This window comes from Carcharhinus amblyrhynchos, chromosome 17, assembly GCF_965287045.1.
Source record: "Carcharhinus amblyrhynchos chromosome 17, sCarAmb.v2.hapA, whole genome shotgun sequence".
NCBI lineage: Eukaryota > Metazoa > Chordata > Chondrichthyes > Carcharhiniformes > Carcharhinidae > Carcharhinus > Carcharhinus amblyrhynchos.
In genome coordinates, this window is record NC_137340.1 from 56,814,947 (window position 1) to 56,829,605 (window position 14,659).

At 42.5% G+C, this 14,659-nt stretch overlaps 1 protein-coding gene across 1 annotated transcript in view; it reads right to left on the reverse strand.

Annotated features, from left to right (window-relative positions):
• Positions 1-14,659, reverse strand: part of nt5c2a (5'-nucleotidase, cytosolic IIa) — a 140,893-nt gene that overhangs the window by 92,234 nt on the left and 34,000 nt on the right. The window contains exon 4 of the mRNA XM_080206010.1: positions 7,630-7,703. Within this exon, the coding sequence (XP_080062136.1) occupies positions 7,630-7,703 (74 nt within the window). The remainder of the gene's footprint in view (positions 1-7,629; positions 7,704-14,659) is intronic.

A 14,659-nucleotide genomic window follows, 5' to 3' on the forward strand; every position in this document is an offset into this window, starting at 1 on the left:
GTAGAGGCAAGAGGTCCCAGAATAAACCTGTTATAAGTTAGATTGGATTTTAAGTTGCAAGTGACATCTTTTCTTTTTGTTAAAACCCACTCTGCCTGCTTGGTGCCAGGATTCAGAACATCTGCTCTGGCCTGGGGAGGAACTTGCAGTGGAGGGGGAAGAATTCACTTTTATGGTCTATGCAGATATCAATGACATAGGCAGAACAAGGAAGGAGGTTTTGTAAAGTCAGTATGAGGAGCTTGGCCAGTTTGTGGGGCACTGGCACCTGTACTGGGGAAGTGGAGGCTGTATCATACACCTATGGGACACTGGAACTGTACTGGAGCTGGTGTTCTAGCAAGCCATATAACTAGGAAAGTAGACAGGGTTTTGTGTAGGGGACCAAATTTGGGAACATGCAGTAAACCAAAGAGCAGAGACAAGGGGAGTGAGAAAGGTACTAATATGGGAAATGATGAACAGACACCAGAGAGTGGTGTAGAGAATTGTTTTTCAAACTGGAGGCCTGTGACCAGAGCTGTGCCTCAGCAATCAGTGCTGAAGCCACTGTTACATGTCATTTATATTAATGATTTGGGTAAGAATATAGGAGGCATGGTTAGTAAGAATGCAGAAGACACAAGATTGGTGGACAGTGAAGAGAGTTATCTTCAATTGCAATGGGATCTTGATCAATTAAGCCAGTGTCTGACGAATGTTAGGTGGAGTTTAATTTAGACAAATGAGAGGGTGCATGTTGGTAGATTGAACCAGAGCAAGACTTACTCAGTTAATGGCAGGGTGTTGGGAAGAGTTACAAAACAAAGAGATCTAGTTCATAACTCCTTGAAAGTGGAGTCACAGGTGGACAGAGTGGTGAAGAAGGCATTCGGCATGCTTGGTTTCATCAGTCAGAACACTGAATACAGGAGTTGGGGCGTCTTGTTGAAGTTGTGCGAGACATTGGTAAGGCCACACTTGGAATACTTTATGCAATTCTGGTCACCCTATTATAGAAAGGATATTATTAAACTAGAAAGAGTGCAGGAAAGATTTATTGAGATGCTACCGGGACTTGATCGACTGAGTTATAAGGAGAGGCTGAATAGACTGGAACTTTTTTCTCTGGAGCGTAGGAGGCTGAGGGGTGATTTTGTAGAGGTCTATAAAATAATGAGGGGCATAGATCAGCTAGATAGTCAATATCTTTTCCCAAAGGTAGGGGAGTCTAAAACTAGAGGGCATAGGTTTAAGGTGAGAGGGGAGAGATACAAAAGTGTCCAGAGGGGCAGTTTTTTCACACAGAGGGTGGTGAGTGTCTGGAACAAGCTGCCAGAGGCGGTAGTAGAGGCGGATACAATTCTGTCTTTTAAAAAGCATTTAGACAGTTACCTGGGTAAGATGGATATGGGGACATATGGGCCAATTGGGATTAGCTTAGCGTTTCTAAAAAAAAAGGCAGCATGGATAAGTTGGGTCAAAGGGCCCGTTTCCATGCTGTAAACCTCTATGACTATGACCATAACAGGAAGGGATAGTGCATACAAATCTAAGAGAAAATCAGCATATAAGGCTAGAAGTTACCAAAATACTAAAAGGATAAAGCTAAAGGCTCTGTTTCAGAATGCATGCAGAAGGCAGATCACCATCAACTTCACAAGGGCAATTAGGGATGGGCAACAAATGTCAGCGTAGCGAACAATGCCCATATCCCATAAATTAATTTTGGGAAATTCAAAACAAACCCGATGAACCGGGTGCACATGGAAATAAGTATGATCTGCTAGCCATGACAGAGACATGGCTACAGGATGGCAGTTTGGGACCTGAATATGAAGGTTACATGACATTTAGGGAGGACAGGATGGAAGGAAAAGGTGAAGAGGGGATTCTGTTAATGAGTGAGGGTATTAGTAGATTAGAGAGGGATGACAAGTTCAGGAAACAAGGATGTAGAAGTGGTTTGAGTTGAGATGAGAAATGAAAAGGGCGAGATGTCACTTATGTGGGGGGGAGGGGTGTATGAAGTAGGAGAGAATATAAATGAAGGAAAAATGGGAACTTGTCAGAAAGATACAGGGATAATCATGGGGCAATGAAATCGACATACAGGTTGGAAAAATCAGATGGGCAAAGATAACCTTGGTGAGGAGTTCATAGAATGTTTTCAAGATAGTTTCCAAGAACAGCAGGTTCTGAAGCCAATCAAATGGCAGGCTATACTAGACTTAGTATTGTGCAATGAGATAAAATTAAGTGATAATCTCAGCAAAAGAGCCTCCAGGAGGCAGCAATCATATTATAACTGAAACTTACATTCAGTTTGAGGGAGAGAAGAGGGTATCCACGACTAATATTTTAAACTTAATTAAGGGCAATTAGGAGGATATGACTGCAGAATTTGCTAAAGCAAACTAGCAAACGAGGTTAGGGGATAGGTCAATATAGTTGCAATGGCAGACAGTTTAAGGGATATTTCAGAATACCCAGAATAGTTACATTCCAATGAGAAAGAAAAATTCCTAGTGGTGAATCCATCATCCATGGTTAACTAAAAAATATACTTTTTTAATTCATTCAATCATGGGATGAGAGCGCCACTGGCTAGACCAGCATTTATTGCCCATCCTCAACTGCCCTTGAGATGGTGGTACTGAGCTGACTTTGCTGTAGTCCGTGAGGTGGAGATATATCCTCAGGACTGTTAGGGGACATGTGCAGGGAGTTCCAGGATACAGTTAAACAGTATCAAACTTAAAAAGACTTATGAAAAGGGAACATTAGAGAAAGTTAGCCAAAAATATAAAGGCAGATAGAAAAAGTTTCTATAAATATTTAAATAAGAAAAGAGCTAACAAAGTGAACATTGGTCTTATAGAAAGTTAGTCTGGGGAATTAATAATGGAAAATAAGACGATGCTAGATGAAATTAACAGGTCTATTGCATCAGTCTGTATTCTAGATGATAGAATTATCAACCCAGAAATAGCTGTAAATCAGGAAGTGAGAGAGAGGAACTCAGAAAAATTTTAATCACCAGGCAAGCAGTACTGTGGACTGATAAATCCCCAGTTCCTGATGGATTTCATTCTAGGATCTTAAAAGAAGTGACTCATGAGATAGTTGATGCGTTGGGTTTTAATTTTCCAAAATTCTCCAGATACTGGAAAGGTTTTGTTCAATTCGAAAATAGCAAATGCTATTTCAAAAGGGAGCGAGACAAAGTAGAAATTTACAGGTTAACATCTGTCACAGGGAAATGTTAGAACTCATTATTAATGATGCTATGGCAGAGAACTTAAGGCAAAGTCAACATGGGTTTGTGAAAGGGGAATCATGTTTAACTAAATAATTGGCATTATTTGAAGGAGTTACATGGGTTGCGGATAAAGGGGAACCAATGGAGGTACTGGGCTTAGATTTCCAAAAGTTAATTGATAAGGTGCCGCATCAAAGGTTATAATAGAAAAAAGCTAATAATGTAGGGATAGATGATTGGCTAGCTAACAGGGAATAGAACCAAAAAAAAACAAAGAAAATTACAGCACAGGATCAGGCCCTTCAGCCCTCCAGGTCTGCACTGACCATGCTGTCTGATTTAACTAAAACTCCCAATCCTTCCAGGGACCATATCCCTCTATTCCCATTTCATTCTTGTACTTGTCAAGATGCCCCTTAAAAGTCAGTACCGTATCCACTTCCACTATCTTCCCCGGCAATGCGTTCCAGGTACTCACCACTGTGTAAAAAATGTACCTCGTACATCTCCTTTAAACCTTGCCCCTCGCTCCTTAAACCTGTGCCCCCTAATAATTGACTTTTTCACCCTGGGAAAAAGCTTCTGACTATCCACTCTGTCCACACCTCTCATGATCTTGTAGACTTCTATCAGGTCTCCCCTCAACCTCCGTCGCTCCAGTGGAAAAAAAAACAAGTTTCTCCAACCTCGTCTCATAGCTAATGCCCTCCATACCAGGCAACATCCTGGTAAATCTTTTCTGTACCATCTCCAAAGCCTCCATATCCTTCTGATAGTGTGACGAACAGAATTGAAAACTATATTCTAGGTGCGGCCTAACTAAGGTTCTATAAAGCTGAAACATGATTTGCCAAATTTTTAAACTCAATGCCCCAGCCAATGAAGACAAGCATGCCGTATGCCTTCTTGACTACCTTCTCCACCTGCATTGCCACTTTCAGTGACCTGTGTACCTGTACACCCAGATCCCTTTGCCTATCAATACTCTTAAGAGCTCTGCCATTTACTGTATATTTCCCATCTGTTTTAGGCCTTCCAAAATGCATTACCTCACATTTGTCCGAGGGTAGGGCAGTGGATGTTGTCTACATGGACTTCAGTAAGTTAAACTCCATCTCTCCACCCAAGTCTCCAACCGATCTATATCCTGCTGTATTCTCTGATGGTCCTCATCACTATCCACAAATCCACCAACTTTTGTGTCAACTGCAAACTTACTAATCAAACCAGTTACATTTTCCTTCAAATCATTTATATATATTACAAGCTGCAAACTTCCAGCACTGATCCCTGAGGGGCACCACTTGTTCAGCGCTCTCCATTCAGAAATGCACCCTTCCACTGCTACCCTCTGTCGTCTTTGATCGAGCCAGTTTTGTATCCACCTTGCCAGCTCACCTCTGATCCAATGCGACTTCACCTTCTGCACCAATCTGCTATGGGCGGCAAGGTAGCACAGTGGTTAGCACTGTTGCTTCACAGCTCCAGGGACCTGGGTTCGATTCCCAGCTCGGGTCACTGTCTGTGTGGAGTTTGCACGTTATCCTCGTGTCTGCATGGGTTTCCTCCGGGTGCTCCGGTTTCCTCCCACAGTCCAAAGATGCGGGTTAGGTTGATTGGCCATGCTAAAATTGCCCCTTAGTGTCCTAAAAAATGCTTAGGTTAGAAGGATTAGCAGGTAATAATATGTAAGGATATGGGGGTAGGGTTTGGATGGGATTGCGGTTGGTGCAGATTTGATGGGCCGAAGGGCCTCTTTCTGCACTGTAGGGTTCTATGAACGAGGGACCTTGTCAAAGGCCTTACTGAAGTCCATATAGACAACATCCACTGCCCTACCCTCATCAATCATCTTCATCATTTCCTCGAAAATCTCGATCAGATTCTTGAGACACGACTCCCCCTTCACAAAACCATGTTGCCTCTCACTAATACATCCACTTACTTCGCGGGAATAAATCCTGTCTAGAAGAATCCTCTCCAATAATTTCCCATCACTGATGTAAGGCTCACTGGCCTGCAATTACCTGGACTATTCTTGCTACGTTTCTTAAACAAAGGAACAATATTGGCTATTCTCCAATCCTCTGGGACCTCCCATGTAGCCAGTGAGGATACAAAAATTTCTCTCAAGGCCCCAGTAATATCCTCCCTTGCCTCTCTCATATTCTGGGGTAAATCCCAACAGGCCCTGGAGACTCGTCTACCTCAATGTTTCTCAAAAACCCCAATACCTTCTTTTTTTTATCTCAACATGACTCAAACTATTTACACATCCTTTCCCAGACTCATCATCCACTAAGTCCTTTTCTTTGGTGAATACTGATGCAAAGTACTCACTCAATACCTTGCCCATTTCCTCTGGCTCCACGCATACACTACCTCCTTATCCTTGAGTGGGCCAACCCTCTCCTTGGCTACCCTCTTGCTCTTTATATAAGAGGCATATATGGGAGGAAGGATTAAATTTGGTGAACCACTGGGATCAGTGCTGGGGCCTCAAACTTTTTACAATGTTTATAAATCACTTGGATGAAGGGACAAAATGTATAGTTGCTAAATTTGCTGATAACATAAAGATAAGTAGGAAAGTAAATTGTGAAAGGACATAAGACAACTACAAAGGGACATAGAAAGGTTAGATGAGTGGACAAAGATTTGGAAAATGAAGTGCAATGAAAGTAAATGTGTTATTGTCTACTTTGACAGGAAGAATGAAAAGGGTATTATCTAAACAGTGAGAGATTGCAGAGCTCCGAGATGCAAATGGACAAAAGGCAGATACAGCAAGTAATTAAGGTTAATGTCATCGTTATCATTTATTGAGAGTGAGCTCAATACAGAAGTAAGGAGGTTGTGTCACAATTGTGCAGGGCATTGGTGAGACCACATCTGGAATACTGTGCACTGTATTGTTCTTCTTATCTAAGGAAGGATTTAGATGCATTGGAAGCAGTTCAGAGAAGGTTTACTAGACTAGGAATGAGCATGTTGTCTTTTGAAGAAAGGTTGGACAAGCTAGGCTTATATCCATCGGAGTTTATAATAGTAAGAGGGGCTTTGACAGAGTGGATGTAGAGATGTTTCCTCTTACAGCAGAATCTAGAATTAGGGGGTCACTGTTTAAAAACATTAAGACATTTTCCATTTAAGACAGAGACGAGGAGCTTTTTTTCTCCACAGGAATTGAGTCTTTGGAACTGTTCCTCAAAAGCAGTGGAGTCTTTGAATATTTTTAAGGCAAAGATAGAAAGATTCTTGGTTAGCGAGGAGGTGAAAGGTTGTTGGAGATAGGTGGGAGGTTATTATCTGATCAGCGTTGATCATATAGAATGACGGAGCAGACTTAAGGGGCTGAGTGGCCTCCTCCAACTCCGAAATCGTATAGTCATAGGAAGCTGTGAAAGCAGCATGGAGGGAACATGATCTGATAGCAATTATTCTGGGATGAACAGGTTGGTACTCCATACCCAAGGTCATATTGTCTGCTTCTACTGTGACATGGTTAGCTAGATTAAAGCTATGAAGTATCTGAGCACCAAGTACAGACCTCTACACAGCAGCATTCCTTCTGTATAAATTCCTCTATTGCTGCCAATAATGAGGCCCCTGCATTTCACTAATTCCAAGAACTGAGCCAGAAATCCCTTGACACTGCAGGAAACACTGTGTATAGTTCTGTTTAAATGGCTTCGCTGGGAAGAGATTAGGAAACAGCACAGCTGGTGCGAGTGAATGCAAAGCAATCTGGGAGAAGTTGGCAGCTTCAGGGAGTGGAACGATCCTTCTGATATTGGCTCAGGACTGGCTGCACTGCGTAACATACTCAGACTGTTGTAGCTACAATATTTATCAGAACAAGAAAGGTCATCCAATTTTCCCACCTGCTTACTTCCACATGTAGGACCAAATCCTCTGCACACCAAGGCCTGAACCTCCCCAATGCGCTCCTCCCTGACCTCTGGATTTACAGATCAGTCTTTTTCATTTAAAAGTAAAGTCCTGGGATGGTTACTACATTCCATTCCACTTGAATGTGGTCTTCAAGCTGTCAACTACAACAGCAGTTTTGTCAACTATAATCAGTCAGGATTCAGGCTCCTCTGGAACCCATTCTGTGTCAATGTCACGGAGGACAAACAGACTCAGCTGTTACAGTCACTACAGCCTGTAGCCTATCAACACGCACCGCCTAGGCTCACACATGAAGTCTGGTCTCTGAACTCTGAACTCTGGCCAGAACTCCTAGAACCCCAAAAGTGGCAGCAGGGAAGAGAATTAGGCAGAAAATCTAATAGTTAGATACACTGCACTTGATCAGCACTTTCAGAGTTAGACAGCAAATAGAATATAAATCAAGGAATTACAGTCAAACTAGCATTGCTCACCTGCGAGGGTGTAGTCCATGTCAAATCCAAAGCATTTAATCTTCTCCATTGCCAAACTACGATTAACAAACACTCTGAAAAAGAAAAATATTAGTGAAGGCAAATTTGTATCCCTTAGTCTAAAACAGGAGAATTTACAATAGAGAAACAAGGAAACAGCTGCGTAATTAAACAACTATTTTAGTTCTGTCTTCATGGAGGAAGATGCAAATAACTTCCTAGAAACACTAAGCAACCAAGGGTCTAGAGAGAAGGAGAAATTGTGCTAAATTAGTTTTAGTAAAAAAAAGTGATAAGAAATTACTGGGACTGAAAGCTGATAAATCACCAGGGACAGATAATCTACAGCCCAGGATTCTAAAGGAGGTCGCCATGGAAATAGCAGACGTGTTGGTCATCAACTTCCAAAATTCCACAGATTCTGGAGCAGTTCTGGCAGACTCAAGGGTAGAAAATGGAACCCCACGACTTAAAAAAGGAGAAAGGGAGAAAACATCAGTAGTTGGGAGTACTGTGTGAGTTTTAGCCTCCTTATCTAAGAAAGGATTGCAGCAAAGACTCACCAGGCTGTTTCCTGAGAAGGCAAGATTGTTGAATGAGGAGACATTGGGTGGAGTAGGATTATAGGAATTTAGAAGAACGGAAGGGGATCTCAATGAAACATATAAAATTCTGACAAGGCAAGACTGGATGCAATGATGGTGTTTCCTCTGGTTGGAGCATCTAGAAGAAAGGGTCATTGATTCAGGATATTGGGTGGGCCATTTAGGACTAAGATGAGGAGAAAGATCTTCACAGAGGGTGATGAACCTGTAGAAGGCAAAGTCACTGAATACATTTGAGGAGGAAATAGGTTTCTAGGGGTCAAGGGGTTTGGGGAGAGAAAGAAAGTGGGCCTTTGAGAAAATGCCAAGAAGCAGAGGTAGTTCTAAGTGATCTGCATTGCTGAATAAAATAAGACCTTAAGATATAGGAGCAGAATTAGGCCATTCAGCCCATCGAGTCTGCGTCACCATTCAATCATGGCTGATATGTTTCTCGATCCCATTCTCCCGACTTTTCCCTGTAATCTTTTATCCCCCTACCAATCAAGAACCAGTCTATCATAGTCTTAAATACATTCAATGACCTGGCCTCTACAGCTCTCTGTGGCAATGAATTCCAAAGATTCAGCACTCTCTGACTGAAGAAATTCCTCATCTCAGTTCTAAAGGGTCATCCCCTTTCTTTTGAGGTTGTGCCCTCGGTTGTAGTCTCCCCTACTAATGGAAATATCTTTCCCATGTTCACCGTATCCAGGCCTATTCTCTAAGTTTCATTGCAATCCCCTCCTTATTCTTCTAAACGCCACTGAGTACAGAACCAGAGTCCTCAACCGTTCCTCATACGACAAGCTCTTGACAAGAATGATTCTAGGGATCATTCTTGTGAACCTCTTCTCGACCCTCTCCAATGCCAGCACATCCTCCCTTAGATACAGGGCCCAAAATTGCTCACAATATTCCAAAGCCTCAATAGTATCTCCCTGCTTTAGAACATAGAACATTACAGCGCAGTACAGGCCCTTTGGCCCGCGATATTGCGTCTAATGACCCTCTAACCTAAACTATTCCAATGTTATCCATACGCTATCCACTGACCACTTGAATGCCCTTAAAGTTGGCAAGTCCACAACTGCTACAGGCAGGGCATTTCACGACCTTACTACCCTCTGAGTAAAGAACCTATCTCTGACATCCGTCCTATAATTACCACCCCTTAATTTAAAGTTATGTCCCCTTGTGTTAGCCATCACCATCCGAAGAAAAAGGCTCTCACTGTCCACCCTATCCAATCCTCTGATCATCTTGTATGCCTCAATCAGGTCACCTCGTAACCTCCTTCTCCCCAATGAAAATAACCTCAAGTCCCTCAGCCTTTCCTCATAAGACCTTCCCACCATACCAGGCAACATCCTGGTAAACCTCCTCTGCACCCTTTCCAATGCTTCCACATCTTTCTTATAATGCGGCGACCAGAACTGTACGCAATACTCCAAGTGCGGCCGCACCAGAGTTTTGTACAGTTGTAACATGACCTCACGGCTCCGAAATTCAATCCCTCTACCAATAAAAGCTAACACACCGTACGCCTTCTTAACAACCTTATCAACCTGGGTGCCAACTTTCAGGGAGCTATGCACATGTACCCTGAGATCTCTCTGCTCGTCAACACTACTAAGAGTCCTTCCATTAGCCCTATATTCTGTACTCCTGTTATTCTTACCAAAGTGAATCACCTCACACTTTTCCGTATTAAACTCCATCTGCCACCTCTCAGCCCAGCTCTGCAGCTTATCTATGTCCCTCTGCAAACTGTAACATCCATCCTCACTGTCTACAACTCCTCCAACTTTGGTGTCGTCAGCAAATTTACTAATCCATCCTTCTACACCCTCATCTAGGTCATTTATAAAAATGACAAACAGCAGTGGCCCCAAAACAGATCCTTGAGGTACACCACTTGTAACTGAACTCCAGGTTGAATATTTCCCATCAACCACCACCCTCTGTCTTCTATCAGCTAGCCAATTCCTGATCCAAACTGCTAAATCACCCTCAATCCCATGCATCTGCATTTTTTGCAGTAGCCTACCATGGGGAACCTTATCAAATGCTTTGCTAAAATCCATATACACCACATCAACTGCCTTACCCTTATCCACCTCTTTGGTCACCTTTTCAAAAAACTCGATAAGGTTTGTGAGGCATGACCTACCCTTCACAAAACCATGTTGACTATCCCTAATCAATTTATTTCCCTCTGGATGATTATAAATCCTATCCCTTATAATTCTTTCCAAAACTTTGCCCACAACAGAAGTGAGGCTCACCGATCTACAATTCCCAGGATGGTCTCAACTCCCCTTCTTGAACAAGGGGACAACATTTGCTATCCTCCAGTCTTCCGGTACTATACTTGAAGCCAATGACGACATGAAGATCAAAGCCAAAGGTTCTGTAATCGCCTCCCTACCCTCCCAGAGAATCCTAGGATAAATCCCATCCAGCCCAGGGGACTTACCTATTTTCATACTCTCAAGAATTGCTAACACCTCCTCCTTTTGTACCTCAATCCTGTCTAGTCTACTACCTGGTATCTCAGTATTCTCCTCGACTACACTGACTTTTTCCTGCGTGAATACTGATGAAAAATACTCATTTAGTGCCTCTCCCATCTCTTCAGGCTCCACGCACAACTTCCCATTGCTGTCTCTGACTGGCCCTAATTTTGCCCTAACCAATCTTTTATTCTTGACATACCTGTAGAAAGCTTTAGGGTTTTCCTTGATCCTATCCGCCAAAGTCTTCTCATGTCCTCTTCTAGCTCTTCTTAACTCACAAATTAGCCAGGAAGGAGCCAAGGAGAAACTCTTCAGTGCCCTAACTGAGCCTTCACGTCTCATCTTTACATAAGCCTCCTTCTTCCTCTTCACCAGAGATTCAACTTCCTTAGTACACCACGGTTCCCTCGCTCGACCACTTCCTCCCTGCCTGACAGGTACATATTTATCAAGTACTCACAGTAGCTGCTCCTTGAATAAACTCCACATTTCAGATGTTCCCAGCCCCTGCAGTTTCCTACTCCAACCAATGTATCCTAAATCTTGCCTAATAGCCTCATAATTACCTTTCCCCCAGCTATAACTTCTGCCCTTCGGTATATGCCTATCCCTTTCCATCACTAAGGTAAACGTAACCAAATTGTGGTCCTATCACCAAAGTGCTCACCTACCTTCAAGTCTAACACCTGGTCTGGTTCATTATCCAGTACCAAATCCAATGTAGCCTCACCTCTTGTTGGCCTATCTACATACTGTGTCAGGAAACCTTCCTGCACACATTGGACAAAAACTAACCCCTCTAACGTGCTTGAGCTATAGCTTTTCCAATTAATATTTGTAAAGTTAAAGTCCCCCATAACAACTACCCTGTTACTTTCACACCTATCCAGGATCATCTTTGCAATCCTTTATCCAGGATCACCTTTGCAATCTTTATCTAGGATCATCTTTGCAATCCTTATCCAGGATCATCTTTGTATTCTAGTCTTCTCACTAACATTGTTAGAAATAAGATATAGATTTTAAGTAGGCTTAATTAAGCGTTTCTGGGTTAGAACCAGTAAAATTCTAGTTGGGTTTGTGTTATAAACAAAGGTGTTTGCATGTATGGGGCTTTTTGGTTTCAGTTCAAACCATATCTTCATTATGTTGAGAGGGTTTACAATGTGAAAATAGGAGCTTGGAGGAAGAATAAGATGTTGCATAACAACAGGAGCCACTTTAGCAAAGACAGACCTGGAGATTGTATTTTAATTGAGTTCATAGCATTTGGAGCTTGGAAGCTAGAGACTGAACAGCTCTCAGCTCTGCTGGTAACCAGAAAACCACATAAATGGAGAACGGGACAAGTAGTAGTTCAGAAGTTAATGGACAGTTAGTTCCAGAAGCTAGGGAAAGAAGAGAGGTTCTCAGGAAGATTGAAAAGGAAAACAGGAACTTCGGTTTGAGCAGGCTACTGTACACTGAAGTTAAAGGCAGAACTGGAAAGGGCAGACTGGCTGAAATCAGCTAGAGAGATACAATCATACGGTTGGTGTTGTTATTTCCAGTCTTTGAAACAGCAGTATTCTGTTAGGGAATAGAGAGTTTCTGTAGAAGATTGGATGCAAGTAGCAATTCAAGGTAAAAGAGTACAGAAAGGAGAGTTGGAAATCCTGGAGATGGACCTTTGCCAAAACAGCCAAGAGAAAACATTGCTTGAAAGATTCTAAGGTGTGTCTTTTCAAGACTGGAGTTTTGAAACATTTGTGTGAATTTGAGAAGAAATCCACAAATTCGGTGACATCTCTTGATTTGAGTGGGATGTTGTCTGATCACAATTAGCCTATTGGGTTACAGGGACTCTGTATTTACCAACAACATTATAGCATTAAGATACAGTGTGTAACCTGTATTATCCATTGAAATCTGTACATATTTGTGAAGATATATGGAAGTAAAGGAATATTGTATTATGGTAAAATTATTCACATTTAGTAAATGCATTTTCCCCTTTACATCTCTGTTCCTCCACCATTTTTTTAAAAAAGTACTAGTTATCAGCTTTGAGCCAGGGTTCCAGTAACAACATCAACTGGGATTATAACACAAGAGGGTCAGGCATTATTATATTGAATGGTGGAGCAGGTTCAAAGGGCTGAACAGTTTACTCTTACACCGATTTTTTATCTTTCTATGAAAAATAAACTCATCATTACCAGGGAAATGAGTAAGCAAAAGTGAAAAACAGAAACAACATAACTGAAAAGGGGAACAAGTGTATTAGAAAAGGAAAAGAGCCAAAGAAGGAGAAAGAAAGAAAGGAAAACCTACCCATTAGAAGCTGAAGAATTGTCCTCGATAAAAGATGAAGGGGTCATTTGGATAACCCCACACATCAGGAATTTGCTACAAAGAGGTTACAGATTTGACGTGTGTGCACTTGAAAAAAGGAAACTTGATTTTGTAGCTGATGGTGGGAAAAAACACGTCCTCCCCAAGCCGCTGGCCAGGCCTATCGTCAGTCAAGCCTGCAGCCCTGTCCTCACTGAGCCCACAGGTCCAGCCTGGCCTCACTCCACAACCCCTGGACACTGCCCCACTGAGGCCCCAGCCTGCCCCAATTCTTGGCCTCAGCCTCTCAGCCCACACAACTGTGACTCCAGCCTCTGCCCCTCCCCAATCCCACCACTGGCCCCCTCCTTCATGGCTCCTGCCCCTTCAGAGATGACAGCCATTGCAGCACAGCAGATGTCACGGCCAAATATCTTATTCATCTTACTCTGATGTTGTAGCGATTTGACCTTGGTGTGCTCTCAGACAGAGATCCATTTGCTTAACGCTGCCTGAAGAACTTGCATTTCCTGTTGTTGATGTGAAATTGCGACATTTGCTCTAACAAACTGGAGTTATAGTCAAACTGAACTACTCGTTCAGTGTTTCAGTTGAGCTACTCAAGCTTTAATCAAGGACAATTTAATCCAAGCTCTCCACAAATCCCACAAATCTCCTCCTGTAAAGCAGAGTTTTCAGAAACTCCACCAAGTGTTTCTTAATAATTGTGCTTCATTTGTTCAGATTTTATTTGTTAATTAGTAAGTATATATTTTGGAGCAGGCTGAAGCTGCTGTGGTTAGACTGGAGGTGCACATTATATCATAGAATCCTACAGTGCAGAAGGTGGGCATTCAGCCTATCAAGTCTGTATTAAACACAACCCCACCCAGGCCCTATTCCTGTAACCCCACATATTTACCCTGCTAATCCCTCTGACACTGGAGTCAATTTAGCAAGACCAATCAACCTAACCCGCACATTTTTGGACTGAGGGAGGAAACCGGAGCACCCGGAAGAAACCCACATAGACACAGGGAGAACATGCACACTCCACACAGACAATGACCTGAGGCCAGAATTAAACATGGGTCACTGGCATTTGAGGCAGCAGTGCTAACCACTGTGCCACCCCGTGGGTGTTTCTGTCAATAAGCACATCAGTTACATCCTTCATCATCTGACTAACTTGAGTTATAACACCTTATAAGTCCTGAACTGTCTATTTTTCCAAACACGACTCTCAGAGAGATTTTTCAGATCTAGTTTCCTGGGTACCACACATACCACCAGTCACTATACAGGGATTGTCTTCTCTCCTGCTTGTACAAGCACCCTGCTGTTCTGTCAGTATGAACCCAGACAGTACAGACCTACTCCCACCTGCTCCCCCAGGACTGAAATTAGTTAATTAGTCCAAGAATGCAGTTTTACCCTTTCTGGTCTGTGTGGAACAATGGGGTGCCAATCATGCCTTAGATATAAAGCTATCAGAGGAATGGTACACCTGTATTTATTCCATACTGGTTTGACACATATTGGATGTCAGACTGGAAGATTTCATTCTTTGTTATATAAATGGTTTACAAACCTAATGATAGTCTCCCAGACCAG